The sequence below is a fragment of the Acomys minous genome (assembly GCF_964271855.1).
Source record: "Acomys minous genome assembly, chromosome: 14".
NCBI lineage: Eukaryota > Metazoa > Chordata > Mammalia > Rodentia > Muridae > Acomys > Acomys minous.
Genome location: NC_140496.1, coordinates 42,913,020 through 42,940,180, shown reverse-complemented (window position 1 = coordinate 42,940,180; position 27,161 = coordinate 42,913,020). Strand labels below are relative to the sequence as shown.

The following is a 27,161-nucleotide window of genomic DNA, read 5'->3' as shown; positions in this document are numbered from 1 at the left end:
GTGATAGCACCCTGGGTCCCTTGAGAGGATAAGCAGCAACTGAAGGTGTGTTGCGCCTGCTGGTGCTGTGTTGAGGGAGGCAACGCGATGAGGACAGAATGGGTTTTCTGTTGTTCTGAGATAGGAGCTCATGTGTCTCAGGCTGGCCTTGAACTCATGATGTAGCCAAGGCCAGCCTTGAACTCCCGGTCCTCCTGCTTCTACCTCCCAAGTGCTGGGATTTCAGGTGTGGACTTACCACACCAAGTTTTATTTGGCGTTGGGCATGGAATGCAGGGCTTTGTTCACACTGGGCAAGCACTCACTGGACCACACCCCAGCCCTCCAGGAGGAGTCTTTGGAAGTCTCTAAATGTTGGGGGTCGGTCGCTCCATGAGCAGAACCTGGTACTGAAATGCAGAGACTCTGAATACTCCTGCCTATCACTGTGAGTTTTAGGACGTCACTGTACCTTTCTGGTCCCTATCTCTTCATCAGCAAATAGGGTGAGCAGTAGACTAAAATGTACGGATTTGAATGAATGAATGAATACGTATAAACTGTGTTGAGTAATGCCAAGCCAATGGCAAGGACTCAGTAAGTGTTAGCGTGGGTGAAATTCGTAGCATCTCTGAGTTCAGCCATCCTTGGATGTCTTTAGGGGTCATTCTGAGGCCCTCTAGGATACCAAAATCACATATGTTTTGGCTCCATCTCTAAGGCAGTGTAGTGTCTGCATGGAACCCACACTCATCCTCTGTGAACTCGAGCTCATCTCCGGGTGACTTAGAACACCTGATGCTCTGTGGGCAGCTATTAGGCCCTTTAGAGTGGCTGCAGAGATGGCTCAGAGGTTAAGAGCACCAGCCGTTCTTCCAGAGGTCCTGAGTTCAATTCCCAGCAACCACATGGTGGCTCACAACCATCTGTAATGTGATCCAATGCCCTCTTCTGGCATGCAGGTGACCGTGCAGGTGACCGTGGAGGCAGAGCACTGTATACATAATAAATAAATAAATGTTTAAAATAACAAACGAAAAAAACCAAATATTTAGAAGGCAGTTTGGCAACATGGCCATTTAGCAAAATAACAACAGTGGGTTCCCCACTAGGGCCTGTGACCTCTGCACCCATCAAGGTTACAGTGCCTCCTGTGAAGCAACCCTCACATTCAGTCAGTGAGCACTTGGTTGCCTCCACAGCAGCAATGCCACTATTGCACTGGTGAGCATATCGTTGTAGCACGCAGGGACCAGCAGTGGGGAAGACCACTGATACAGTCTGTATTCTTTTTTCAAGATGGGGTTTCCCTGTGTAGCCCTGACTGTCCTGGAACTCACTCTGTAGACCAGGCCTGGCCTCAGACGCAGAGATCTGCCTGCCTCTGCCTCCTGAGTGCTGGGATTAACAGCGTGCTCCACCACTGCCCAGCTGTAACTGTTTGTTAGGAAGGAGACAAGAGAGGAAAGGTCTATATATTTGGGACGCAGTTTTCTTAAATGAAAAACCGTTTTCAGTCTTGGGCTCAGCACTTAAGAGCACTTCTGCTGCCCGGAAGACTCGGGTTCAGTCTCTAGCACTCACGTGATGGCTCACAACCTTCTGTGACTCCAGTTCCAAGAAATCTGATGCCCTCTTAGAATCTCCAAGGGCACTGGGCACCCATTGGCACACAGACATACATACAGGCACTAATAGATACACATAAAAGGCTCACGCCTTTAATCCCAGCACTCGGGAGGCAGAAGCGGGTGGGTCGCTGTGAGTTCAAGACCACCCTGGTCTAAAAACAAGTCCACGACAGCCAAGGCTACACAGAGAAACCCTGTCTCGGGGGAAAAAAAAAGCCAGCCTATAGTCAGTTCTGTATCCACAGATACAGATTCTGTAATATGAAAGGGTGAATATAGTAAGAACGTACCAACTGACCAGGCATGGGGTACACTGCCAGCACTCAGAAGGCAGAGGCAAGGGGAGCTCTGTGAGTTCGAGATCAGTCTCACCTACATCGTGAGTTCCAGGCCAGCCAGGGCAACATGGAGAGGCCTTGTCTCAAAAACAACAAGACTATATCAAGTGTTTTAGCACTGTATGAGCACTCAGTAAGTGTACACACACCATATTAACAATACTGAAGTCCCTCCCTGACAGACATCAAAAACCTTAGAGCTGGACGTAGTGGTGCACACCTAGAAACCTACACCCAGGAGGCTGAGACAGGAGGATTGCCATGAATTTGGATTCTGTTTTGAGAATCATTTTGATTCTGTTTAAGAGAGCTCAGCCGGGCGGTGGTGGCGCACGCCTTTAATCCCAGCACTCGGGAGGCAGAGGCAGGTGGATTGTTGTGAGTTCGAGGCCAGCCTGGTCTACAAAGCAAGTCCAGGACAGCCAAGCCTAACACAGAGAAACCCTGTCTCGAAAAACCAAAGAGAGAGAGAGAGAGAGAGAGAGAGAGAGAGAGAGAGAGAGAGAGAGAGAGAGAGAGCGCTCAGAGTTCCCATGAGCTTCCCCATTTCTTTTTCCTTCCCTTAGGTTATCCTCTGGCCTTTTCCACAGGCTGCCCTATGTGTTTCATTCACCCCAGGATGTTGACAGTGTCTTTTTTCCTGTTCCGTTTATCTCCAGTCCCATTTCTACACTCACCTCTCTTCCCCTCTGAAGCATTCACCAGAACACTCCTTCTGCATTGTTCAATAGTTGCTAGACTCAGGTTCCCCCCAAGCACCCCAGATGAACCTGGTGGTACCCCCAAGGTGGCCAAAGTGAGGCACAAGCTCCTGAGTCCTGGTAAAGACCTATGAGCTACCAAACATCTACCACTCCTGGGGACTTGTCTCCTGACCAGTCGGATCAGCTGTTTGCAGCCAAAGTCCATCTACATCTGTCACCATGGCAACCCACTCCCTCTTGGTACAAGGACAGGATTGCTGCAGTTCTGAGTTTCCTGGCTTACTCTGCCTGTGTAGCAGAGAACTGTGATCCTTTAACACGCAGCCTCTCACACACTCCTCAACACCTCCATCTCACGCACCCCAAAATGTTCACTGCCTGTTGTCTTTGCCGAACGATGATGATGTTTATAGTTTCTAGATAGGACCAGATTCCAGCTCAGCCCCATCAAAGCTGGTTCACGCAGGACAAATGTCCTCCCCTCTCTGCCTCAGTTTCCTATTCTGTTGAATGGAGCTGATCCTAATACCCATCTCAGGAGCTGTGCTAATGCAGGAAGTCTAGGGGGGGATGCAGAAAGTATGCTGTGAAAAAAAATAAAAAATAAAAATAAATAAATAAATAAATAAATAAAAATTAAAAAAAGAAAGTATGCTGTGAAGAGGGCCACTTTATGATCACCTCCAAATGGTCTAGGACAGTGTCCTAGGTCTCAGGGGAGTACACCTCAAGAGAAAAGTCCATGGCAGCTGGCAATGACACTCTGCCTGAGACAAACCTGATACAGCCAGCAGTCTCTCCCAGACACTGGAACAGGACCCAACTTCAGTTTTCTGTATCTTTTAAATCTTTTTTTGAAGATACTTAAGGATTAAAGTTAACTTGAAATTGAACTAGGCATAGTGATCCATACCGTTAAGCCAAGCACTTGGAAGGCAGAGGTAGGCAGATCTCGTGTGTTCGAGGCCAGCCTGGTCTACAGAGTGAGTTCCAGGTCAACCAGGGCTACATAGAGAAACCCTGTCTAGAAAGAAAGAAAGAAAGAAAGAAAGAAAGAAAAAGAAAACCAGAAAAATAAATAAATAACCGGAAATGTATGAATGAGTTTGCACACTGGGCCAGCAAAAAAAAAAATAACCCAAGTAGTACCAAGGGTGTGATTCAGTGTTAGAGCCCCTGCCTCGAATCCCACAGTGAGGGCAGTGGGTGTGGCTTCAGTATTAGAGGTCTACCACAGCGCATGTGCGGCCCTGCGGCCTTCCCGGAACTAGGGAGAGTTCACAGGCTGTGGTCCCTTTTATCTTAAGCGTTCACAGCTGCTTGACCTGCCTAGAGCTGTGCGGCGCTCAGTGTGCAGAATCAGTAAACAACTTTCTCCCTTTCTTTCCGAGTGGGTGAAGTTTGGCCCTCATGGGTGGTAGTAGAGCTGGGAAGGGCAGCATACCGAGCTTGTGCTGTGGCCGCGGCCCTGGGTACTGGGTAGTGGTCTCAGGGTTAGGGTTACTCGCAGCTGCACCGCTAATCCTAACAGCTACGCACTCTTCCATTCTGCTCCTCTCCTTAGAGAGAACCAGGGCTCCGGGGTCCCCATGTCTGGTCCCAACCTGTCCACCACCAGGCCAATCCAGCAGGACCTTGGCCGCCAAGACCTGCCACTGGCTGAGGATCTTGACAACATGAAGAATAACAAATTGGCCACCGGGGAGCCTGCCAGTCCCCACGACAGCCTGGGCCACAGCGGCCTTCCCCCAAGCCCCGCCAAGATCGGGAACAGCACCAACCCTGGTCCCACCTTGCCCACCAACCCCCAGAACGCTGCCAGCCGCAGGACGCCCAACAACCCGGGCAACCCGTCCAACCCCGGCCCCCCTAAGACCCCCGAGAACAGCCTTATCGTCACCAACCCCAGCAGCACCCAGCCCAACTCAGCAAAGACTGCCAGGAAACCCGAGCACATGGCGGTGGAGATCCCCCCGGCCTGCCCGCCCCTCAACCACACTGTGGTCCAAGGTGAGGAGCTGCGGCATTTCCTGGCCTGTTTCCTCCGTGGTCCAGGCTCACAGTGGTGGGAGGAGGAGACAGTGGAGCTTGTGGGCAGACCTCAGGGGCGCTGGTCTTTGGCCGCCCTCTGCATGTTGCCTTCTCTCCACAGAGCCCACACTGCCACAGAGGAGAAAGGAATCCCCAAATGGAAACATTGGGGGGAGGGGGCGAGGGCGGGCTGGGGACAGCTTGAAGGCTTAGGTATACCACTCCTGTCCAAAACACACAACACAGCCTGAAGCATCGACATTGTAAATAGTCCTGTGGCACAATAGGGAGGGAAGGGTCTTGGGATCTGGCTCAGCTGGTAGAGTGGGTGCTGAGTGCACACAGTAGAACCAAGGACAACCTTTGGGTAGAGGCAGAAAGTTCACAAGTTCAAGGCCACCCTTAGCTACATAGCGAATTTAAGGCCAACCTGGACCTCATTTCTGTTAGCAACAGTGATAATGTCTGTATTCATCCCAAACGTTTGTGTTTATCCAAATTCAGTTACTGTGGCAGCACACACCTCAAAATGTGTTTACTTTGCTCTTCTCCCAGTCTTGGTAATCCGGTGGGGGATCGGCCTGGTTTCTCCAGTCACCTGGGGCTTTGGCCCCTAAAGACAGTATGGCGTAGATTCCATAGGGCGTTGAGTCGGTTTGGGGCTCCGGCTTATTGTGTTTTGGGATTGCTTCTCACTATGTAACCCAGGGTGGCCCCAAACTGGAAGTGACCCTCCTGTCTTCCTCCCCCTCCCCCCCCCCCCAGTGCCAGGTTTACAGGTGTGCACAGCGAAGCAGGACCTCGTGGTGGGTTTTAACAGTGCACTAACGATCAGATGAGGAAACAGACCCCCCTCCCCTCAGCCCCCACACACAACCAGAGGGCCTGCCCAAGAGGGAGGAGCCACAGGTGCTCTCACAGGGGTCTGAATTTTCTATTCTATGAAGCAAGGCCGTGGGCAGCTGCCCCAGGCAGGTCTCAGTCACGTCAGAAAAGTCGAAAGAAGCAGGGACTCCATTGGCTCTGTAGAGTACTTGGGAGCTAGCATTCTGGGACCAAATTGCCCAGTTCAACCCCAGCTCCGCAGCCTCTCAGCTGTGTGACCTTACACTAGCCGCGGCATTTCCCTCATCTGTCCGATGTAGATCGTGGGCACCAGGCTCCCAGGGTCAGGGGATGCCTGGTGCACAGAAAGCTTTCTCAAAGGTCTTGTGCTCAGTGTCAGCTCCAGGCATGACCAGGAACCCGGAACCTTGTGGGAAATCATGGAGGAACCCATTTGGTTCTTGTCCCAACAGTAAACAAAAACGCCAACCCAGACCCACTGCCAAAGAAAGAGGAAGAGAAAAAGGAGGAAGAGGAGGCAGACTCCGGGGAGGACGGCCCAAAGCCCATGCCGCCCTACAGCTCCATGTTCATCCTCTCCACCACCAACCCGTGAGTATGGAGGCGGGAAGGGAGGGGGCACCTCCCCTTGGGGGGCGGAGCCAGGCTCCTGCGTGGGGGCGGGGCTTAGGCTCCCACCTGCGTGGGGGCGGGGCCAGACTCCCAGCTTGGGGGCGTGGCGGACAATGGGAAACAGATCACTTCAGCACCAGCCCTCTGGAGCTGAAAACTCTTGCTTCACTTGTAGGGAAAAAAAAAAAAACTTGTCATAATACACTGCCCTGGAAAAGACCCCTTCCTGCTATGATATGGAAAACTACTGCCATAAATACCCATATCAAAGCCATGCTAGGAGATGTGTCCTTTAGAAATGTTTGCCTTGTGCAGTACCCAACCTGCACGACCTACAGAGCAGCCAGCCGTGCAACTGAATTATGCTTCTAACGATTGCACCACAAAGATGTGGGTTCTGGGGTCCTGCATGTCAGCTTTCTCTGAGGTTCAACTTTTCACCTTGATCTTCTCCCTTATCAAACAAACGTTTAAGTGACACCTAATGTTAGGTACTGTTCTAAGTGCTTAATGTACCCCCCCCCCAAAAAAAAAAGAGCCAGGTGTAATGTAATCCTAGCATTCCGGGAGGCAGAGGCAGGGGGATCTCTGTAAGTCTGAGGCCAGCCTGGTGTACAAAGGGAGTCTAGGACAGCCAAGGCTACACAGAGAGACCCTGTCTCAAAAACTAGAGAGAATGAATAAGCTCCCCAGCATTGGTACAGTGAGAACAGTTAAAGCTTAAACCAGAACAGCCCCAGGTTTTGTTTGTTTGAGTGGTTCTCGGAATGGGTCCAGGTGCTGTTGTTTTTTGTTTTGTTTTTGTTTTTAATCTCAAAAATTCAATTTTACCAAGAAATACTCAGGAGCCAGTTGCTGGGGTGAAAATCTGCTAGCTCAAAAAGGCAGAGAAAGCACCCAGCTGACCTTCCTCAGCTGACAACAGTGTCCCAGGATTCCTGTCTCCTGCACCAGCTCAAACAACGCCTTTCAAACTAAATGTCCTCCCTTCTACTTCCTGTGCATCTCTCTGTCCATCCTCCTGACTCCCTCTTCCTCTCTATGGTTTTATTCTTAATAAGTCTATGTTTACTTCTTGCCAACTGGTTGCTTTCTCCAGCTGTGGAGCTACAGTTAACTTTATTTAATCCTGTTTACAATATTCAAGCAGAAAGGTTCTGGATTAAAGATGTGTGCTAAGGCTGAGCCACACAACTAAAAGCAGGTTTTTAGCCGGGTATGGTGCCTCACACCTTTAATCCCAGCACTTGGGAGGCAGAGACAGGCGGATCACTGTGAGTTCGAGGCCAGCCTGGTCTACAAAGTGAGTCCAGGACAGCCAAGGCTACATAGAGAAACCCTGTCTCAAAAAACCAAAAACAAACGAACAAAATTCATATAGGAAAATGAGTAGAAGACAGAACAGCCAAAATACAATCCAGCTTCGGAGCCAAACACACTATATGTACATCCTCTAATTTCCTTTCTACTAAAGCCCATTATCTCTCAGCCTCAGCTGATAATTTCCTTGGACTACTTAAATCCTTACCACCTTTGAAAGTTTGAAATAAATTACTCAGTCGTAGTTAACCAATTGTGGCCCATAGCCAGTTATTATCTTCAAGCAATTTTTTAAAAAATCATTAAGAGTTTATAATTGAGCTCTCCTGATTTGTACTTTTTGTGGTCGAATTTTCCATAAACCTATCTTACATTCTAGATAATTGATAGCATCTCCTCCTTGTGGTTTTTTTTTTTTTTCAGGAGCAATTTGTAATCCCCAGCAAGGCAAAATTATCTTTATTTCATCCAACAGTTTTTCAGAGATATCTATATCTGAATCAGCCAATAAAATATGATTCGTATAATGATAAATTTTAGATTAAGGAAACTGTTTACAGTTCTTTTTTTAAGATTTATTACTTTTTAAGATTTATTATGTATATTATTATATATTATTACTTTTTAGAGATTTATTATGTATACAGTATTCTGCCTGCATATATGACTACATGCCAGAAGAGGGCACCAGATCTCATTACAGATGGTTGTGAGCCACCATGTGGTTGCTGGGATTTGAACTCAGGATGTCTGCAAGAGCAACAAGTGCTCTTAACCTCTGAGCCAACTCTCCAGCCCTACAAATTATTTCTAATGGCTGTTGTACAAAATATTGACACAAGGTGGAGCTGTTGAACATTCCTTGCGGAAAAACTTTCCGCGGATACCTTTTAAGAGGCATTATCATAAGTAGGCACTGTGAAGGCAAATTTTTCTTTATCCAGTGCTTGTAAAGGCATAGTTAAGAAGCAGTCTTTTAAAATCAGTCACTATAACAGACTACCCCTTAGGTAATAAAGAAGACAAGGCTGTAAAGATCCTGTGTGCTGAATCACCTTATTTAAGGCTCTTAAATCTGTTATTATTTGCGCCGGGCATGGTGGCGCATGCCCTTAATCCCAGCACACTGAGTTCAAGGCCAGCCTGGTCTACAAAGCGAGTCAAGGACAGCCAAGGCTACACAGAGGAACCCTGTCTTGAAAAAAGAAAGAAAGGGGGGAAAATCTGTTAATATTCTCCAATTTCCAGATTTCTTTTAATGACAAAAACAGTAGAATTCCAGTGACTGGGCAATTCTTCAATGTGTTGAGCCTTTAGCTGCTCCTGTACCAGCTGTCCTAGTACCTGTAATTTTTCTGATGTCAAAGGCCATTGCTCCACCCACACTGAGTTCATCAGTTATCCATTTTAAAGGTAGGGAAGTTGGTACCTTTGAAAGACCAACAGCTGTTGTGTCCTGCTTATGTACAAACTGACCGGTTTGTGGCTGGTCTTGATAATACTTTTTAATATTTTTCGAAGAAGAATTCCTTATTTCATGGTTTGTTCCTGAGATTGGAGGAATGTTAATCTTGTTTTCCATTGCTGCAACAAATCACATCCCCATAAATTCATGGCTATATAGCCACATATGGCTTTAATTTTCCTATTTGTCCTTCTAGCCTTAAATACCCATCTTGCACTTTGTTTTCCCTGAGGTAAAGTTCCAATCCCTAGAAGCTGACTACTTACCTCCTGAAGAGGCCAATCTAGACACCAAGATTTTGGTGAAGTCATTGTTACATCTGCTTCTGTGTCTACTAAAATCTTCTATTTCAACGTCATTTATTTGTATATTTAGCTTTGGTCTCCGATCATTTATAACAGTTTACCAAAATACTTGTTTTCTTGTCTCTCCTGAATTTTTTGTTTTATCTACTGAAGCTGAGCAGTGTTGTTTTTTTAACAGCAAGCGTGAGGTCTTTTAAGCGCTCTGTGGATGAGTTTCTTCAATGATGACAAGGAGTAATTGAATCAAATTTGATATTGAGACCTGCAAGAGGCCCCAGAGGGCATCTCCTGATGGCAGTGGGTTACCTTGACTGTCCCTTGTTGCTATGCATTAGTCTAATGCCGGCCTTTGCCACACTTTCTGCACACTCTAGATGACTGGGGCCTTCTTTTTGCATTATCTCTGGGGGCGGGGATTGTTTCTAGGAATGCCTTGCCTACTGTCCCTTTTCAAATGACCTTGCTTACCACAATTAAAACAGCTGACATTTTGATTTTCTAAAAAACCTTTAGAAATTCTTCTCCTGTCAGAGTAGCATGATGAATGTGAGATCCAATATCAGCCATGTTTCTAACCCATTTCTCTACAGGTGCTCATCTTGCTTTTAAAGGCTTAATTGCTCTTCCACATTCTGAATTAGCATTTTCAAAAGTCAAAGGTTTGATTAATATTTGACTTCTGAATCTGATACTATTCTATTTATAGCTGAAGTCAGTCTTTGCAAAAAAATAATAAATTACTGAAGGCTTCTTTTGGACCTTACACAATACTGAAATTGTATAATTTTAGTAAATGATACAGACTTCTTCCCTGGTTCCTCAACCTTGTTCCAAGCTTTTAAACTGCTAAATGACACGGCACCAAGGTGTGGTGATCAAATTCAAGCTGTCTTCGTAACTCAGTTTATTGACCTCCACCTAAGCAAATAATCCTGGGAAATATTAATACCTCTAGCCCTATTTTGTTATTCTATTGGCCCTAGCTTCCTCTTTCCACCGTGCTCACCATTATAACTGAGGACCAGCTTCCAATGTTGCTGTTGCCAAGTCTTTCCAGTCTTGGGGAATAATTCTGTTCTGAGGTGCCTATGAATTTAATATCTGCTTCACGCAGGGCGAATGCATACCATTTGAAACAACTGCTTCCTTAAATATCCTCAGGTCTTAAAGAATTGCCTCCTTAAATCTCCTTAAGTCTTAAACGTCTATAGGAGTCCATTTAACTTCTCCATAACTTGGGGGTAGCTACCCTCTGCTGGTTCTTGTTTGGTAACTGGATAAACGAAGACTGGTTTTTCTAACAACCTTGGATTGCCCTTCTTCAGTTTCGTTATGTGGTGGTGCGGTAGGCTCTTGTCTAAATTCCTTTGTCTATGTCTGAGTATTTCTCTTATTTTCATTTATAAGTCTTTCTATGGCTTCTATCTTATCAATTTGGCATAATTATGAAACTATTTTTTCATATCTGGCACAAGAAAACACTATGTCTATTAAGGATAAACTATGAATTGCCAGACTGGTAGTGCTTATGATCAGTGTTATGTCAATCTCAATTAAGTCATTTATCTTTTCATTTTCTGCTCCTATTTCAAGCCATATAAAGTAGCACTATATAAGGCCCTAATGTCCTTTATTTGCCATCCTTAACATAGGAAAGATTTTTTTTTCCTTTTAATATTCCTTTACTCTCTCCGTGAAAACTTTCCAGGTGTCTTACCAAATCTGAGGGCTTCTCGGTTTGTCCGTAGCTGGTGTGATTTCTCTGTCCATGTGGTTGCACCACACATAGGAGCACCAGATTTGTTTGTTTGTTTGTTTGTTTGTTTTAACAAAATCTCAAGCATTCCATATTAACAATAAAGACTCAGGAGCCAGTTGCTGGAGTGAACGTCAGGTGGCTCAGAAAGGCAGAGAAGTCACCCAGCTGACCTTCCTCCTCACCCAGCATCCCAGAAGGAATGTGCCTCCTCCAACACCGTCTCAAACAACCCCTTTCAAACTAGACGTCCCTCCCTTCTACTTCCTGTGCATCTCTCTGTCCATCCTCCTGACTTCATCTTCCTCTCTATAGTTTTTCTTAATAATCTTATGTTCACTTGCTATCAACTGGTTGCTTGCTCTGCCTCTTGACCTATGATTGACTTCATTTAATCTTGCCTATGTTACTCAAGCAGACAGCTCTTGGATTAAAGGTATGTGCTAAGGCTGAGCCACACCACAACTAAAACCAGGTTTTTCCAGTAAGTAACACAGACTTGGGGTTCACAATGTGATCAAACATCCTGCAACACCCAGGCTTTGTGCATGCCAGGCAAGCACGCCTACAGCCCTGGGTGTGGTTCTCTTGGTGGTGGTAGTGATAGGATTTGGTTTTGGTTTTACTTATCATTGTTGTGTGTATGAATGGTGTTTGTTTGCCATGACTCCCGGGTGGTAGTCAGAAGGCCCTGGCGTCATCTTTCTCCTTTCATCTTCACCTGGGTCTCAGTGATTGAACACTGGGCACCAGGTTTGCAGGGCAAGCACCTTTATATCTCACTGGCCCTTGTGTGTGTGTGTGTGTGTGTGTGTGAGAGAGAGAGAGAGAGAGAGAGAGAGAGATTGGTTTTGTTGGTGAGTATGTTTGTGTTTTGTTGATGTGATTTGTTTTGGGTGCATGTGATTTGTTGTCGTGTATGTTTTTGGTGTATGTGTGTAATTTGAGCTGTGTGTGTTTAGTTCTGTGTATGAGTGTTTGGTATGTGTGATTCATTTCCAGACCAGATCTTACTCTGTGACCACACTGGTCTTGAACTCATTCCATAGTCCAGATTGTCTTGAACTCTTAGTGATCCTTTGCCACAGTCTCCTATATGCTTAGATGACAGATAAGAGACACCACACTTGGTTCCTTTGTTTGTTTGTTTGTTTTGTTTTGTTTTTGTTGTGTTTTGTTTTGTTTTTCGAGACAGGGTTTCTCTGTGTAGCCTTGGCTGTCCTGGACTTGCTTTGTAGACCAAGCTGGCCTTGAACTCACAGTGATCTGCCTGCCTCTGCCTCCCGAGTGCTGGGATTAAAGGCGTGCGCCACCATCGCCTGGCTTGGTTCCTTTTTTTTAGACCCTAGAATATTTTACACATGGAAAACCTGGCCTTGGGATTGCTCAGTGCATAGAGGCATTTGTTGCCAAGGCTACCATCCTGAGTTCACTTCCTAGGACCCACAGAATCAACCCCAAGTTGTCCTCTGAGCTGCACAGGCAAGTTTTGCCACAATCAACACCCAACACACACAAATAAGTAAATGTGATTAAAAGTATAAGTAAATGAATCTTTCCATGCCCTGCAACGTCATAAGCAGTGGTGCTTCCGCCTGGCTTGGGAAGCAAAGTACTCCAGTAGTTTGGAGGGCAGGAGCTCTTCCGTTGGTAAGCATGACTGTCTCAGATGGCTGGAGTCTTCCAGCCGCACTGGACTATAGGACACAGCCTCTGAGAGTCCTTGACACGTGCTTAGAGGCGATGGAATTGTAGATGAGAGGAGGCAAAAGGCCATTGAACCCGTGATCTGAGTTGCTCCTTGCTCTGCCTGCAGCCTTCGCCGGCTGTGCCATTACATCCTGAACCTGCGCTACTTCGAGATGTGCATCCTCATGGTCATTGCCATGAGCAGCATCGCGTTGGCCGCTGAGGACCCAGTGCAGCCCAACGCACCCCGCAACAACGTGAGTCCCTCCCCCCCCAAGATTAGAAAGACCCTCGGCCCCACCCACCCATCCACCCCCCCCCCGAGCCACACCCACAGCCCCTCTCACTGGAAGATTCTAGCAGAGGCTCCACCCCTGAGCCACACTCCCAGCCCCTCACTGGCCGGATTCTAAGTCGGGGCTCCACCCCTGAGCCACACCCAAAGTCCCTTACTGGAGGATCCTGGTAGGTGCTCTATCCCTGAACTTCATGCCCAACCCCTCACCTCCTGAACCACATACCCAGCTCCTAGGTAACGTTTTTCACTGGTGACCATGGAAGGCATCACTAGAGAAGAGACATTTGACCCAGCCATTAAGAAAGAAAGAGCAGGCAGACGTGGTAGCACACACCTTTAATCCCAGTATTCGGAGAGGCAGAGACAGGCGGATCTCTTGTCAGTTCGATGCCAGCCTGGTCAACAATTCGAGCTCCAGGACAGCCAGGGCTGTTACACAGAGAAACCTTGTCTCAAAAATAAAAATTAAATTTAAATTAAAAAAAAAAAAAAGGAGAGCAGGAATCAGATGAAATGCAGAAAATGAGCAAGGAGAAAAGTGTAGTCATCAGTGAGACCGGAAAGTGGCTAGCTAGAAGGATGCTTCAGACCTGACTCAGATGATGGTCATAAGCATGCCGCCAAGGCCATTTTAGAGGGTTGGAACGCATGGCCCAGCGCGTCTCTTATCCTAAGGGAGGCAAGGATTAGAAGCAGAGGAACTGTATAATTCAGGTGGTCATACCACCCTCTGCTGGTCATGTGTGGTAATTACCAGCCCTTGAACCTACAGCCCCACCCCCACCCCCACCCCTCCACACAGATGAGTGTCCTGGGTGGCTCCAGAAGCTAGGGGTAAGGACAACTAGAGCCCAGGTCTGGGCAGGATGATGGAGTGAGGAAGAAGAGGGTCAATCATCCCAGACTGAGTGGTACCTCAGGGTGAAAGAGCCAGATGACAGGGGGCCCCAGAATTTTGAAGATGCTTCTGGAAACGGAATCCCACAGCATGGACATTCGCCAGTCAACCCCATCACCTCAAGGACAGTCACCTCCAAGGTGGGATGGACTCCTCCAAGGCCCTCGTAGTCCCCAAGGGGCTTGAAGTACATGAGAAAAGCGCTCTTGGTGACTGGAGGGGTAGGATTTGCTGCCAACTCCTGGATGCTTTTATTAAGAACCTACACATCCTTGATCATGCCTGGGAGCAGTTGACCGGGCTTGACCCTGTCCTGTCCACTGGGTGGAAGGTCTACTCCCAGGGAATCTTCAGGGTGGTCCCCACACCCGAGTGGGCCACCAATAGGTTCCCTAGGAATCGGTTGCTGGAGCGAGCCTGTGACTGGGGCCCACTGGCCTCTTTTTCCCTGCAGGTGCTGCGATATTTTGACTATGTTTTTACAGGCGTGTTTACCTTTGAGATGGTGATTAAGGTAAGAAGTGGGGCTTCCACAGATCTCCCATGGGGAAAGCGGCTCAGTCCAGGAGTGAGGCACGCTGAGTTGGAGGGTCAGTCGCCAGGCAGGTGTGGAGGGAGGGAGGAAGGGAGGAGGAAGGAGGCCGGGTGAGCAGGGAGGTAAAGGCTTGGCAGTGGCTGGGAGGGCTTTGGGATGCCACACCAAAGGAAGGGAGAGCCATGGAGGTGGGCTGCAGGGAGAAGAGGGGCTCTGTGTGAGCGTTCTCAAGCACCCTCTGCCAAGCTGTAGGTGACAGATGAGGGCATTGTCAGGGACCAAGTAGACCTCGGTGAGGGCAGGAACCACAGGTCACCAAGGAGGAAGTAAGAGGCAGACAGATTCTTGGGAGGGCCCAAAGATAAAGATAGAGTTGCAGCGCTTGCTGAGGCATGACCTCCTGTGGGAGTTCAGATAAAGCACACTCTGAAACTTAGGCTTGAGAACTGTTTAGCCAAGCTCCTTTTCCTCAGAAGGACCCACCTGTGATCCTCCTGCCCCAGGTGGGTGCTGATCTCAGGAAAGTTGAGGTCTCTAAGCACTCTGTCCTCTCTCCCCCCCCAACCCCCAGATGATCGACCTGGGCCTCGTCTTGCATCAGGGGGCCTACTTCCGTGACCTATGGAACATTCTGGACTTCATAGTGGTCAGTGGGGCCCTGGTGGCCTTTGCCTTCACGTAAGTCTCCATGCAAGGCCCACCTGGCACCCCAGTCTAAGTCCCACTGACAGATGTGGGTCACATTCTAGGGTTCAGAGATGGGAATGAGAGCTATGGCCAGTGGGGGCGGGGGCGGCACATGGACCAGCAGGGGCGGGCCCAGTCAGCGTGCCCCAGGGGAGTTGCAACTGGCTTTGTGCATGTCATCACCATTAAGGAAGGAAGGAAGGAAGGGTCCAGAGCCACCTTCCGCTCCTCCCACAGCAAGGCGGTGGCCTCTTGCTGTGCTGCTGACAGCATTCTTGCCTCGGAGGACATCTCATCTCCCTTCCCACAATCCCACTACATGTTGTCTCTTTGGGGTGCCTCCGAAAAGACAATCAGAAATCAAGTGTGTGCATGAGAGTCCCATTCCACCTGTGGGCCCAAGGCTCCTCACCATAAACCTCGTAGCCTCCTTCTCTGTGTGTCTCTCCTCCCAAGGCTCCTAGGGTGCCCTGCCATGGCACCACTCCACTATGGCACCCTGGATATAGGTGGCAGTTTCAAATATGGCTCCCAACTTCTGAGGGACCATTTTAAAACGGCAGCCAATTCCAAGATGGCGCCCACACGTCACATTGGTGCTGGAGAACAGAGCGGCCGTTCCAAGATGACCCGTGAATTCTTGCTATTATCCCAAGATGATATTCTAGGATTTAGTGGCCATTCCAAGATGGCACCTGGGTTAGATAGCCGTTCTAAAAATGACCCCCTGGGTGTAGGCAGCCACTCCTAAATGGGGTCCAAGTTCTTGAAAGCCATTTCAAGGTGGTGCTCAAGAAGCAAGCAGCCTTCCCAAGATGGCAGCTGAGTTCTAGGGTGCGCCATCTCAAAAGCATCCAAGGGTTAAGAAGCCATTCCAAGATGGTACCTGAAATCTGGCCATCATTCCAAGATGGCGCCTACATTCAGAATGCCCATTTTAGACTGTCACCTGAGGTTCGGTGTATCCGCTTAATGTGGTATCTAAAATCTCAGTGGCCGTTCTCAAAGGCACCTGAGCTCGGCCATACAAGTCTCTAGGCAGCCCTTCCAAGATGGTGCCCGGTGTTGGACCCAGCATGAGATGGAGCCTAGTTCAGGTCTAGTTGGAGAGGGGCCCCAAGATCCCTGGTATTCCCCGGGGCAGTCTCCCCACAGCAGACATCAATATCAGAGCCCTAACTTGCTCCTAGTCCTGAAATCCATCTTGGAAACCAAGGTTGTGCCTTATCACAAGGGTCATTCCCTTAGAGGAAGGTCTTCCAGGGACCCTGACCCACCTCATCTGGCACAGAGACCTGAGGGTTTCTTTGTGTTGTCTTGTTGCTTGCTCCTCAGTGGGTGCTGCCTCTCCGTCAGCTCCCTCACCTGGCACTGAGTGCTTGCATTGTCACAGAGGGCCTGGACTGTTGTTGCCCATTTCCACATGAAGGGCTACAGTAGGCTCTCCCTGGGGCACAGCAAGCTGTCACTGTGATGGATAAAAATCAGTGTTTCCAGGGCACAGCAAGCTGTCATTGTGATGGATAAAAATCAGTGTTTCCATAGCCTGCAAGCCTGACTCAGCAGACACACTCTCTCACTCTCTCTCTCTCTCTCTCTCTCTCTCTCTCTCTCTCTCTCTCTCCACCTTGTATTCTCTTTACTTCCCTTCTTCTCTTTTTTCTGGTGTTGAGGGTACAGCAGGGGGTCTTTGCACTGTGGCCTAAGCCCTACAGTCAGGTTTTTCGTGTCCTCATGAACTCAATGCGGACATAGTTGTTGCTGTTATTTTACCAATATGGCCTGATAATGTTTATTATTAGGCCTATAATTATTATTATGGCAGAATTTTCTAACCCGCTAGCAATCAATCAAGACACAGACACTTATTATATTTTAAAACAGCCTTAGTTAACCTGGGGCAGGGGAGAGATTAATCCCCTAAACTTCTTCCCATGGTGGAGCAGGTACGGAATACCTGCCCCAATCCCATGCCATCTGGTTCTAATAATTTCTGTCAAGCTACCTCCCATCTACAATCCCAAATACTCGATAATGTTCTTCGTCTGGGCCAAATCTCCCTCCACACCGGCCATGTGCTTCTCCTCCAACTCTTCTCCTCTCTTCTCCTCCGGTCTGTCCTCTTCCCAAGATTCTCTCTGTCTCCCCCAGCCTGGGACCATTAGCCATACCTGTCCCATTTGCCCTGCCCAGGTGTGAAGGCCCCTTTATTGGTCAAACAGGTTAGGCTCTCAGGCAAAATACAGTTGGGGCAGAGAGACAGCAAGCAGTAATTAGCATCAAAATACATCAGACCAACAATTCCCCTTCTCTGTCTAAGTAAAAAGGTCATTTTTATATACAGTAAGGGCAATTATGAAAAATTATAAAAACCAGTAGGTAAGACTTACATACATAATGTCTAATCAAAAGGTATTTGACAACCTTGAAGAAAGTATCATGTATTTTTATCTTGGTGAGTCTTAAGTTTTGAACTAAATCAATATCTATCAAAGCTCAAATCTATCAACCTAAAAGTATATCTTCTTAACTCCTAAACAACTGGGATTAATTTTAAAACTAACTATCTGGTCTTCAACCCCATCAGAGACTTGAGAAGGAATAAATTTAACTACCTGAGTAAACAGGAAGTGCAGGTTAGCAGCTTCCAAAATGAAAAAAAAAATGACAGAGACAGTTTTCTACCTGAATAGTCACCCAAAATTCTAATGTTGGAGCATCATCGTCAGCCTTCTGACCCAGTATATCTGGCAGATGTGTTTGTGAGGCAGGAACTATTGAAGACTTGCTTACTCTGTCTTGGCAGAGTTTGGCTGTTGACTCTGCCTGCATCCAAGTTTTCCCATTTTATGCAGAATTTTGTCTGTGGCAGATAAAAGGATATTTTTGTCCAGTGGCTTGTTTGCCACATTTGAAGCCATCTCCATAAGGAGGTTCTTCGATGTTTATCATCTTTTTTGAGGTAGGCTGGGTGTTGCCAGGAGTTAACCTGTCTTATTATCAAAGAATCCTCAAAATAAAAAAATAAAAAAATAAAAAAAAACGCTTTTAAATGCCATAGTCTGTAGTTCTCTGAGGTTTTTGAAGACCTTATCTAACTATTTTACCTTATCTGTTAAACCTAGGATGTATATTCCTGTACTTGACATGACCATGAGTTGATCACAATTGACTTGTATTACTTAATTTTCTTAAACAGCCTACAATAGCACTATCAGAGTGTTGGAAGTAAACCATGTATTAATTTAGTTGTGTGTGCACAATACCTCATATTAGAGTAGAAATATAATCTGTGGATAATAATATTACATTTGAATTCTATTTCAGTGTATCAAAAGTAAACTTATTTTGCATCAATATACAAAATTCTATATCAATGAATTAAAATTAACCTTATTTGTGAGTAACAAGGCCTTAAGTTGAGGGGTAGATTCACTAATCTACTTTTTGTCCTATCATCCCTATATTTTCTATATTCTCCTTTCTTTCTTTTAAACCCCTATCTGCATACCTAAGAAAGAAAGATAAAGGAAAAGAGAGAAATCTCTGAGTCTAACCTCGTTTTCTCTCTGAATAAGACCAATAATAACTTATAACCAACTCCCAATGACAATAAACATCTATAGCCCAAGAAAGCAACTAAAAACCTACCCAACCCCCCTTATGGGAAATGGGGCGTCTTTCTCTTAAAGTTTCTTCTGGCTGATTTGGGGTGAATACTACCTATGTAGGGGCCCAAATAAAATTGGAAAAAATGGTTAAACAAGCTAGGAATAGTATTTGTGGTCCAGTCTCTAAATGTTGAAAAATTCCAGGCTTAATATAAGTCCTATGTGGGGGACAGTCTGAAATGCTGGACCAGTTCGTATCAGGAGCTTTCTTTGAAGCTGTCCTTTTCAGATGAGGAACAGCAACCAAAGCACTTGGGGCTGGAACATGAAGGATGCAGGATGTCAGCGTCTCAGCATGCTGGAGGAATGAATCCTGTCAGGTCTGATCCAGCGTCAGTGTCCAGTTATTTTATTCTGAAAACATATACTTTCTCACAAGCATTATACAGTCCTAAAACTATGAATGCATTAGGTGTGCAGGATGCACAGAACAATCAGAGCTAGTTAGTTCTCTGCTCTTTGAGCAGATTAAAAACATCTGTAAATCTTCCTTCATGCCATAAGAAGAATGGCATCTAATAATAAGTCATGGGGATTCTGTAACCAACAGGAAGCTTTGTCTATGCACAGACATTCATGTCTCAGCCAGTCTCAGAGCTTTTCCCATGTGGTGGGATTAGTAATGTAAGTCAACTGTTTGTTCTGCAGTTTGAATTTATGTAAACATAGACTCACTTAAGTTAGCGGTCTCTCTTTTACCCAGGTCTGTTTTATTTTGACCTCTTTCAAGAGGAAAATATAACGTCACCATTAACAATGAACATACAATTATTATATTGAAATCAAAACAAGATTGTATAGTTCTAAATGTCCTTCTGTAGGCCCTATGGCACCTGATGTATGCCGCTGCCTGTTTCCCAAGAGAATGCTTCCCGTTTTAGAGACAAGCTGGTTGCCCTGAGCAAAAGAAAAGGCATTAAGCTTTAAATAAACATCATATAAATTCCCATTTTATTTTAGGATTTATGTATAGCGTAGGCATCTTGGACCTGGCTTTTCACATTTGTTGTGGGTAGTTTTGTCTCACCCATTCTCGATGAGGGAGGCGTGCAGCTTGCATGTCTGTCTCCTTGTCCAACCTTGGTCCTTACACCGACCAATAGAATACTATCTTTTGGGTTTGGAGAGATGGCTCAGAGATTAAGAGCACTGACTGCTCTTCCAGAGGTCCTGAGTTCAATTCCCAGCAACCACATGGTGGCTCACAACCATCTGTAATGTGATATGACGCCCTCTTCTGGCCTGCAGGTGTACATGCAGGCACAATACTGTATACATAATAATAAATAAATAAATCTTTTTTTAAAAAATATTATCTTTTAGGCCAGTTACCCTTTGGCACCGTATCCCTCATGGAAGCTTCATTTTCAAGGAAATTGCCTGGCCTTTTTAGAGCAGGGTGTCAGGCCAGAGCAATGACACTTTAACTCCGTCAGCATCAAAAAGCTTTTCGATGTGGGAGGCATGCAGCTTGCATGTCTGTCTCCCCGCCCAAAGCTGGTCCTTACATTGGCCAACAGAACATATCTTTCAGTCCAATCACCCTTTGGCACCAGTTCTCCTGTGGACAGTCCACTTTCAAGGAGATTAGCTGGCCCTATATAAAGTAGGGACATCATTTTTCCTTACGTAAACCTAAGACTGATATGTATCCATTCCTTTAGATCAGTAAGGATATATAATCCATTGTTAAGAAAAAGGAATGTAGATAGTAAGTTTAAGGAAAAATGTGTCAGTTTAACTCCTAGGCTGTCTCTGCAAGTAACTTATTATCAGCAGGGGGTCGCGCCCTGTGGAGACCAGGTTGGTCTACAACTCAAGAGTTCCGCCTGTGTTTGTCTCCATTGTGTTGGGAGGAAGGGCTTGTGCCACCACCGCCCTGCTCAAACATTTCATCCCAATTCCAGCCAAAGTCTTCAGAAATCTCAAGCAAACTTCAAGCAGGGAAACAAGAAAAGTCTAAGCCTTGGGTCAGTTGTGCCAATTTAAGGCTTCAGTTAGTGAAGGAGCCCCGTCCGCCATTCCTTGGAATTTAGTTACTGCTATCGCTTTTCGGTGGGCGCTTTCTTGCAGCTCTGGATTCCAGCCACTATCAACTCTCTGGAGAAGAGTTCAGTTCCTTCTTCCCTTCCCGTGGCCAGTTCCATGGCCTCACAGCTCTCGGCTCTCTGCCTGTCTCCCTGAGCTTTTTTAGAGAGGGTAAGGAGAAGTGTGACTGTGACTAAGCCCATTGCAAACAAATTCATAAACGCCAAAACAAAGTCGAAAAAGACCCAGAAGCCTTCTGCCCTGTCGCCTTGGAGAGGGACCGTAGCAGTCTCTATTTTATTTTTCTAGGGGGTGAACAGTTTAGAAGTCTGTCAGCCTCTTAGTTCCTCCTCTCCAACCTGCCATCTCTGCTCTGTAAGAGTTGAGCCCACAGGCAGCCAGGGGCAGCGTCTGTGAAATGTTTGGGCCCATGGGTGCTCTCTGGGAGCTATTCCCCACTGCCAGACTATGAAAAAAATATGATTTTTTAGCAGTGTGGATACCTGAATTTAGTTGGGCGCCGATTTGTTGCGGTTAGTTTATCACTATGATGTAATAGTGTTTATTATTAGGCTTATACTTACGATTACAGCAGTATGACCTGCTAGCAATCGATCAGAACACAGACACTTGTTATATTTTAAAATAGCATTAGTTAACCTGGACCAGGGCAGATATTAATCCCCTAAACTACTTCCCATAATGGGGCAAGTACAGAATACCTGCCCCAATCCCATGCCATCTGCTTCTAGTAATTTCTATCAAGCTACCTCCCATCTATAATCTCATATATTTGCTAATGTTCTTCATCTGGGCCAAGTCTCCCTGCACACTGGCCATGTGCTTCTTCTCCAACTAACCCATGGCGGCCTGCCTTCTTCCTCTCCTCTCCTCTGGTCTCTCTTCCTCCTGTACCTGAGGTGCCTCGACTTGTGCGGTCTTTGCTTGTGTGTCCCCTTGTCGATGTCATGGTAGAGCGTCAGCTTGCTGGTTCCTTTTGTTCTGCCTGCCACGTGAGGATGTCTGTTCATAGACAAGGTGGGGGGACTCCAATCATTGAGAGGTGCCCCCAGCTGGGTGTGGTGGCAAGCGTTTGTAATCCTGCCCCATAAGAGGCTGAAGCAGGAGGATTACTGATCTAAAGCCATCCCTGGCTACGGAGCACAAATGGGTCAGAAAAGGAAGGAAAGAAGAGAAAGTTCCCCAAGACTGGTAGCCTCCCTGAGCCTCAGTTTCCCCATGCAGCAAGATGTAACGGCTCGGATGAGAGCATGCACCTTGAGCACGTCATCGAGGGCGCTGTCACACCAGAGTAGTGATTCCCGTTCCACAGATGAGAAACTGAGGCTGAGGTGGGGTGTGTATGGGGAACGGAATCTAGAGCAGCTTCCTGTCCTGCTGGGCCCTTCCTTCCCTGGAGGCCTGGGAGGCCCGGGAGCAGGAAGGAGGAGGGAGGCAAGGGCTCGGTCTGCCTGCCTGGGCTCTCCCAGCGATGTGCCGAAACCCTCTGAATGACCCGACCCTCCTCTCGTCACCCACATAAGTATGTGTGAGCCGCGTGAGTGTTGGTGTGGGTGCGCATACGTGTCCGCCCCGTCCCCTAACCACGCTCCATCTTCCACGCACCATCCTTCACGAGTCATCTCACAAGCTGTCACATGAGGGACGTCATGCTTAGTGCCCATGCTTGGGAGCAGCCGGCTAACATCTCACAGCAGCTGGTAGATGGTGACCCTCACTGCCAAGAGTCCATCTGGGTACCATCAACCCTCCCCCCCCAGCCCAGGGTGGGTCTTCAGCCCCACAGAGCTGGCAGAGCGTACCCTGATCAAGCTGCTCCTGCACCCTCAGAGCCACACTCCCAACAACCAAAGAAGAGGCTCTCCAGCAACACCCTCAAAACAGCCATGCCCCCAGAGGAAGGCTCTAGCTCAGGACGCATGCACCTGGGTTTGAATCTCAGTCTGCCACTTTTCTGGCTGTGTGCCCGTAGGGACACCACTCTCCCTCTCTGGGCTGCAGCTTCCTCATCTGGAAAATGGGCCGATGGTGCCATCCTCCTGCAGGTAAACGCAGTGACACAAGACTCAGGGGCACTTTAGGTAAAGTCTGGCTAGGGACACAGCTGATAGTGCTGGCCTGACGTTCATGAAAAAGATGAGGTAAATGCCAGTGCCACTGAAAGCACTTCTAACACCCGTGGGGAAGGACCAGTAGACTTACAGGCAGGTCTGAGAGCCCTAAGCTCAACAGAGACATCTGTAGACATTAAGCCGGTCAGTTTTAAAAAAAAAATTGCTGGGTAAAATATGATTCCAAGAATCCCAGCTCCTCTGGAGGCTGGTCCAGGAGGGTTACAAGGTTAAAGACTGCCAGGAAATTTAACAAGACCCTATCTCTAAGTAAAAAAAGTAAAGAGAAGTCTCAGAGTGTGGCTCAGAGGTAGAGCCCCTGCCTAGAATCCCCTAGTGAGGGAATGGGGGCGTGGCTCGGCAGTCAAATGCTGACCTAGCATGTGTGAGGCCCTGGAGCCCAGCAGCAGCAACTCTCCTTCCAGAACACTCCACCCACCAGAGTGGTACACACATCCACATCCCAGCTACTCAGAAGTTTGAGGCAGGAGGATCAGTTATTCAGGCCAGCCTGAGCTACATCTTGACATGAGTCAAGATAAGCCAGAGTGGGGGCTCAAGAAGCCAAGTCCCTTTTCCAGATGAGGCTTGTTGGCAGTCAAGGTCGCATTCAAACCTCGGTCCCATCCCCACACAGCTCACCTCACCTACAGCAAGCTGTGCCGCTGTGCCAGGACCATCCCGGGAAGCTAGCCTGCTCTTGGCAGTGACTAAGTGGCTAGTTCACCCAGGGTAATAGGCAGCCTTGGGGTCACCACACTCCTTGCAAATCTGCCTTTGCAAGCTGCTGTCAGGGCCGTGTCCTGCCCAGTGCAGAGAATAAAAGAGGAGGTGGCTCCCCTGGTCCCCCGGGGTCCCAAAGTCCAGTGCCCATGTGTGTCTGTGCCTGTCCTGTGTTCTCTCTGAGGCCGCTCACGATTTGTCTCTCCTTCCGACGCCACCTCACCAGGAGCAGTACACGGTAAAGTGCCTCTCTCTCTCTCTCTCTCTCTCTCTCTCTATCTATCTATCTATCTATCTCTGTCTCGTCTTCCATGCCCCGTTCGCAGCCATGTGGCCTTCTTTTTCTGTGGCCTTTGTTCTTGCTGGTGTCCTGTTGCTTACCATGACCAGAGCCAGCTCCCAGGGCTGGAGGAATCACAGGGCTCGCAGCATCACCTGCCACTGTGACCCACTAGCTCTTGCGTACAACAGAGGGGCAAGGCGTGTTCTTCCTCAAGTGGTATCAACAGGGCCAAGGAGCTGGGGAGAGGGGTCACCAGAGCAGCTGGGGTGTGGAAAACGGGCTCTGGGGCTGGGGAGTGGCCGTGATGGAGCATCTGCCTGACAGATCTTTCTAGCCCACGAAGGTGGTACATATTTAGCACTCTGAGGCAGGAGAATCTTGAGTTTCAGATTAGCTTGATTTACATACTGTATCCCTGCTTCAAAAACAGTAAGAGATGTATATAGAAGTCAGTGTTCTTCCTTAAAAAAAAAAAAGCAGCCTGGCATGGCAGCCCACGCCTTTAAACCCAACACTCAGGAGGCAGAGGCAGGCAGATCTCTGAGTTTGAGGCCAGCCTGGTGTACATAGTTTCAGACCAGCCATGCTATAGAGAGAGACCCTTTCTCAAAACAGAAAAAAGATACCTTAGTTGGTAAAGTGTGTGACATGCAAACATGAAGACCCAAGTTCAGTCACTAGAACCCATGTAAAAATACTGACATGAGCCAGGTGTGGTGGCACACACCTTTACTCCCAGCACTCGGGAGGCAGAGGCAGGCGGATCTCTGTGGGTTCGAGACCAACATGGTCAACAAAGTGAGTCCAGGACAGCCAGGACTACAAGAGAAACCCTGTCTCGGAAAAAAAGAAAAAAAAAGAAAGAAAGAAAAGAGAAAGAGAAGAGAAGAGAAATCCTGGCATGGTGGCATGCACAAATAAAGCCAGCACTGAGGATGGAGAGAGGCAGATCCGTGGGGCTCACTGACCAGGCTATCCTACTTGGTGAGCCCCAGGTCACAGAGAGAGCCTGCCTCAAAAATATGGTGGGTGACACCTGAGGTCTCCATACACATGCACAGATACCTACACAGACACATATGTACATACATGTCACACGCAAAAAAAAAAATCACCAAGAGGGCTGGAAGCACAGCAAACACACACACACACACACACACACACACACACACACACACACAGCCAGCTTTTCTCACCAGAAGCCCCAGTGCCAGGCAGATCTGCCCATGAATTGGACAGGAACCAATAGACACCTGTTGGTCCCTAGACTTCAGACTTGGTCCATTTGAGTGCCACAGGACCTCATACCAATTGTGAGTCAGTAGCTGGGACAAGAGCCAAGGTTAAAGAGAAAACACAGAATTCATCACAAGTTGGGCCTATGAGGGGTTTCCTGTCTCAAGATAGAAAGCAGCCTTTCTGCCTGGGTCTGGCATCAGATCTCTCTGGAGTAGCACCAAGGCCGGCAGAGCCTGGAGCTGCTGGAGGAGGCACCAGGAAAGGGAGGTGAGTGTGGCAGAGTGAGTGGTGCCGTTCTGTGCAAAGCCAGACAGTGGGCACACCCATCATTTCTGCACTGGGGAACATAAAGTCAGAGCAAGCGTCTCAAGGACAACATGAGCTACATGGGAATGAAACAGAGGGCTGATGAGCCGGCTAAGCTGGCAAAGTCCAACAAGGCTGAAAACCTGGGTTCAACCCCTCGGATCCATACAGCAAAAGGGGAGAACCACCTCCCAAATGTTATCTGTCCTCTGATATGCATGCTATGACACACATGCCCATAAAATAAATAAAGGAAATTTAAAAGGTTTTGGCAGATCTGTGAGTTCGAGGCCAACCTGGACTACAAAGTGAGTTCCACGACAGCCAAGTCTACACAGAGAAACCATGTCTTGAAAAAACAAAAACAAAAAAGGTTTTTGGGTGGGCCTGGTGATGTGTGCCTTTGAACCCAGCACTCACAAGGCAATTGGCTCAGAAGGTAAGAGCACTGTCTGTTCTTCCCAAGGTCCTGAGTTCAATTCCCAGCAACCACACGGTGCCTCACAACCATCTATAATGAGATCTGGTGCCCTCTTCTGGCATGCGGGTGTATATGCACGCAGAGCAGTGTATACATAGTAGTAAATAAATAAATCTTTTTTAATTTTTTGGGGTTTTTGTTTTGGTTTTTGTTTTTTTGTTGTTTTTGGTTTTTGTTTTAGTTTTTGTTTTTTCGAGACATGGTTTCTCTGTGTAGCCTTAGCTGTATTGGACTCGCTTTGTAGACCAGGCTGGCCTCGAACTCACAGCAATCCACCTACCTCTGCCTCCCAAGTGCTGGGATTAAAGGCGTGCGCCGCCGCCGCCACCACCACCACCTGGCAGAAATCTAATCTTTAAAAAAAAAAAAACTATCAAAAAAACAGGAAGATCTCTGAATTCAAGGCCAACCTGGTCTACCTAGTGTGCTCCAGTGCTACACAATAAGACCCCGTCTCCAAAACTAAAGAAGAAGGAGAAAAAAGAAAGGAGGAGAAAGAAAGAAAGAAAGAAAGAAAGATAGATCAATAGAAAGCCAGGGAGTGTGGCCAGAGGAAATTGTGCCATGCGGCGTCAGCGAGTTGGGCTTGAATGCAAAGTACCTTGGCATGCCAAGCCAAAAAGTCTACCCTGCCCTTGAAAAGCTCAGATTCTAGAAGGACCCTCAGTAGGGGGTGAGATGATGACCAGTGTGTGTGAAGAGACAGGAAGCAGGTGTATGAGGTGACAGGGTCTGATGTAAGAAGGTGGCCACACCGAAGAGTGGACCCTTGGGACAGCCCGCTGTGGGGCTTGGGCATGAAGACAGCAGACAAATGTGATGCTAGGATTTGTGTCTGGGCCCTGGGTGGGGCGGGAACCATGAACCTCAAGCTCATTGGTGGCCCCTTGGCCTGCCACCCCCTTAGGGAGCCGCGGTTTGGGTAGTTAGGAGCTCCATATCATTGGGGTCTGCATGGTTAAGCCCAGCACGCCCCACTTTTTACCACTGGCAAAGGTAGATGGAGACCTTGGCAGACTGAGGTCTTGTTGGCATTTGAAAGGACCTCTGGCTACTTCGGTCCTTCAGCCTAGGGGGTATGGGGTGGGGACTCCCTCAGAAGGAGGTCAGATCTGATCTAACAGGTCACCAACCTCCTAAGGCAAAAGGTTTGCTACAAAGGGCAGTGGAAGAGTTGGTGCCGCAGGCTGATGAAAGAGTAGCT

At 47.6% G+C, this 27,161-nt stretch overlaps 1 protein-coding gene across 9 annotated transcripts in view; it reads left to right on the top strand.

Moving 5' to 3' along the window:
- The window catches only part of CACNA1A (calcium voltage-gated channel subunit alpha1 A), a 247,265-nt gene that overhangs the window by 153,055 nt on the left and 67,049 nt on the right, over window positions 1-27,161 (top strand). For all 9 annotated transcript variants that reach the window (XM_084756459.1, XM_084756458.1, XM_084756456.1 and 6 more), the window contains exons 20-24: window positions 4,217-4,662; window positions 5,982-6,120; window positions 12,804-12,933; window positions 14,327-14,386; window positions 14,979-15,085. In XM_084756459.1, coding sequence (XP_084612585.1) covers window positions 4,217-4,662; window positions 5,982-6,120; window positions 12,804-12,933; window positions 14,327-14,386; window positions 14,979-15,085 — 882 coding nt within the window. The remainder of the gene's footprint in view (window positions 1-4,216; window positions 4,663-5,981; window positions 6,121-12,803; window positions 12,934-14,326; window positions 14,387-14,978; window positions 15,086-27,161) is intronic.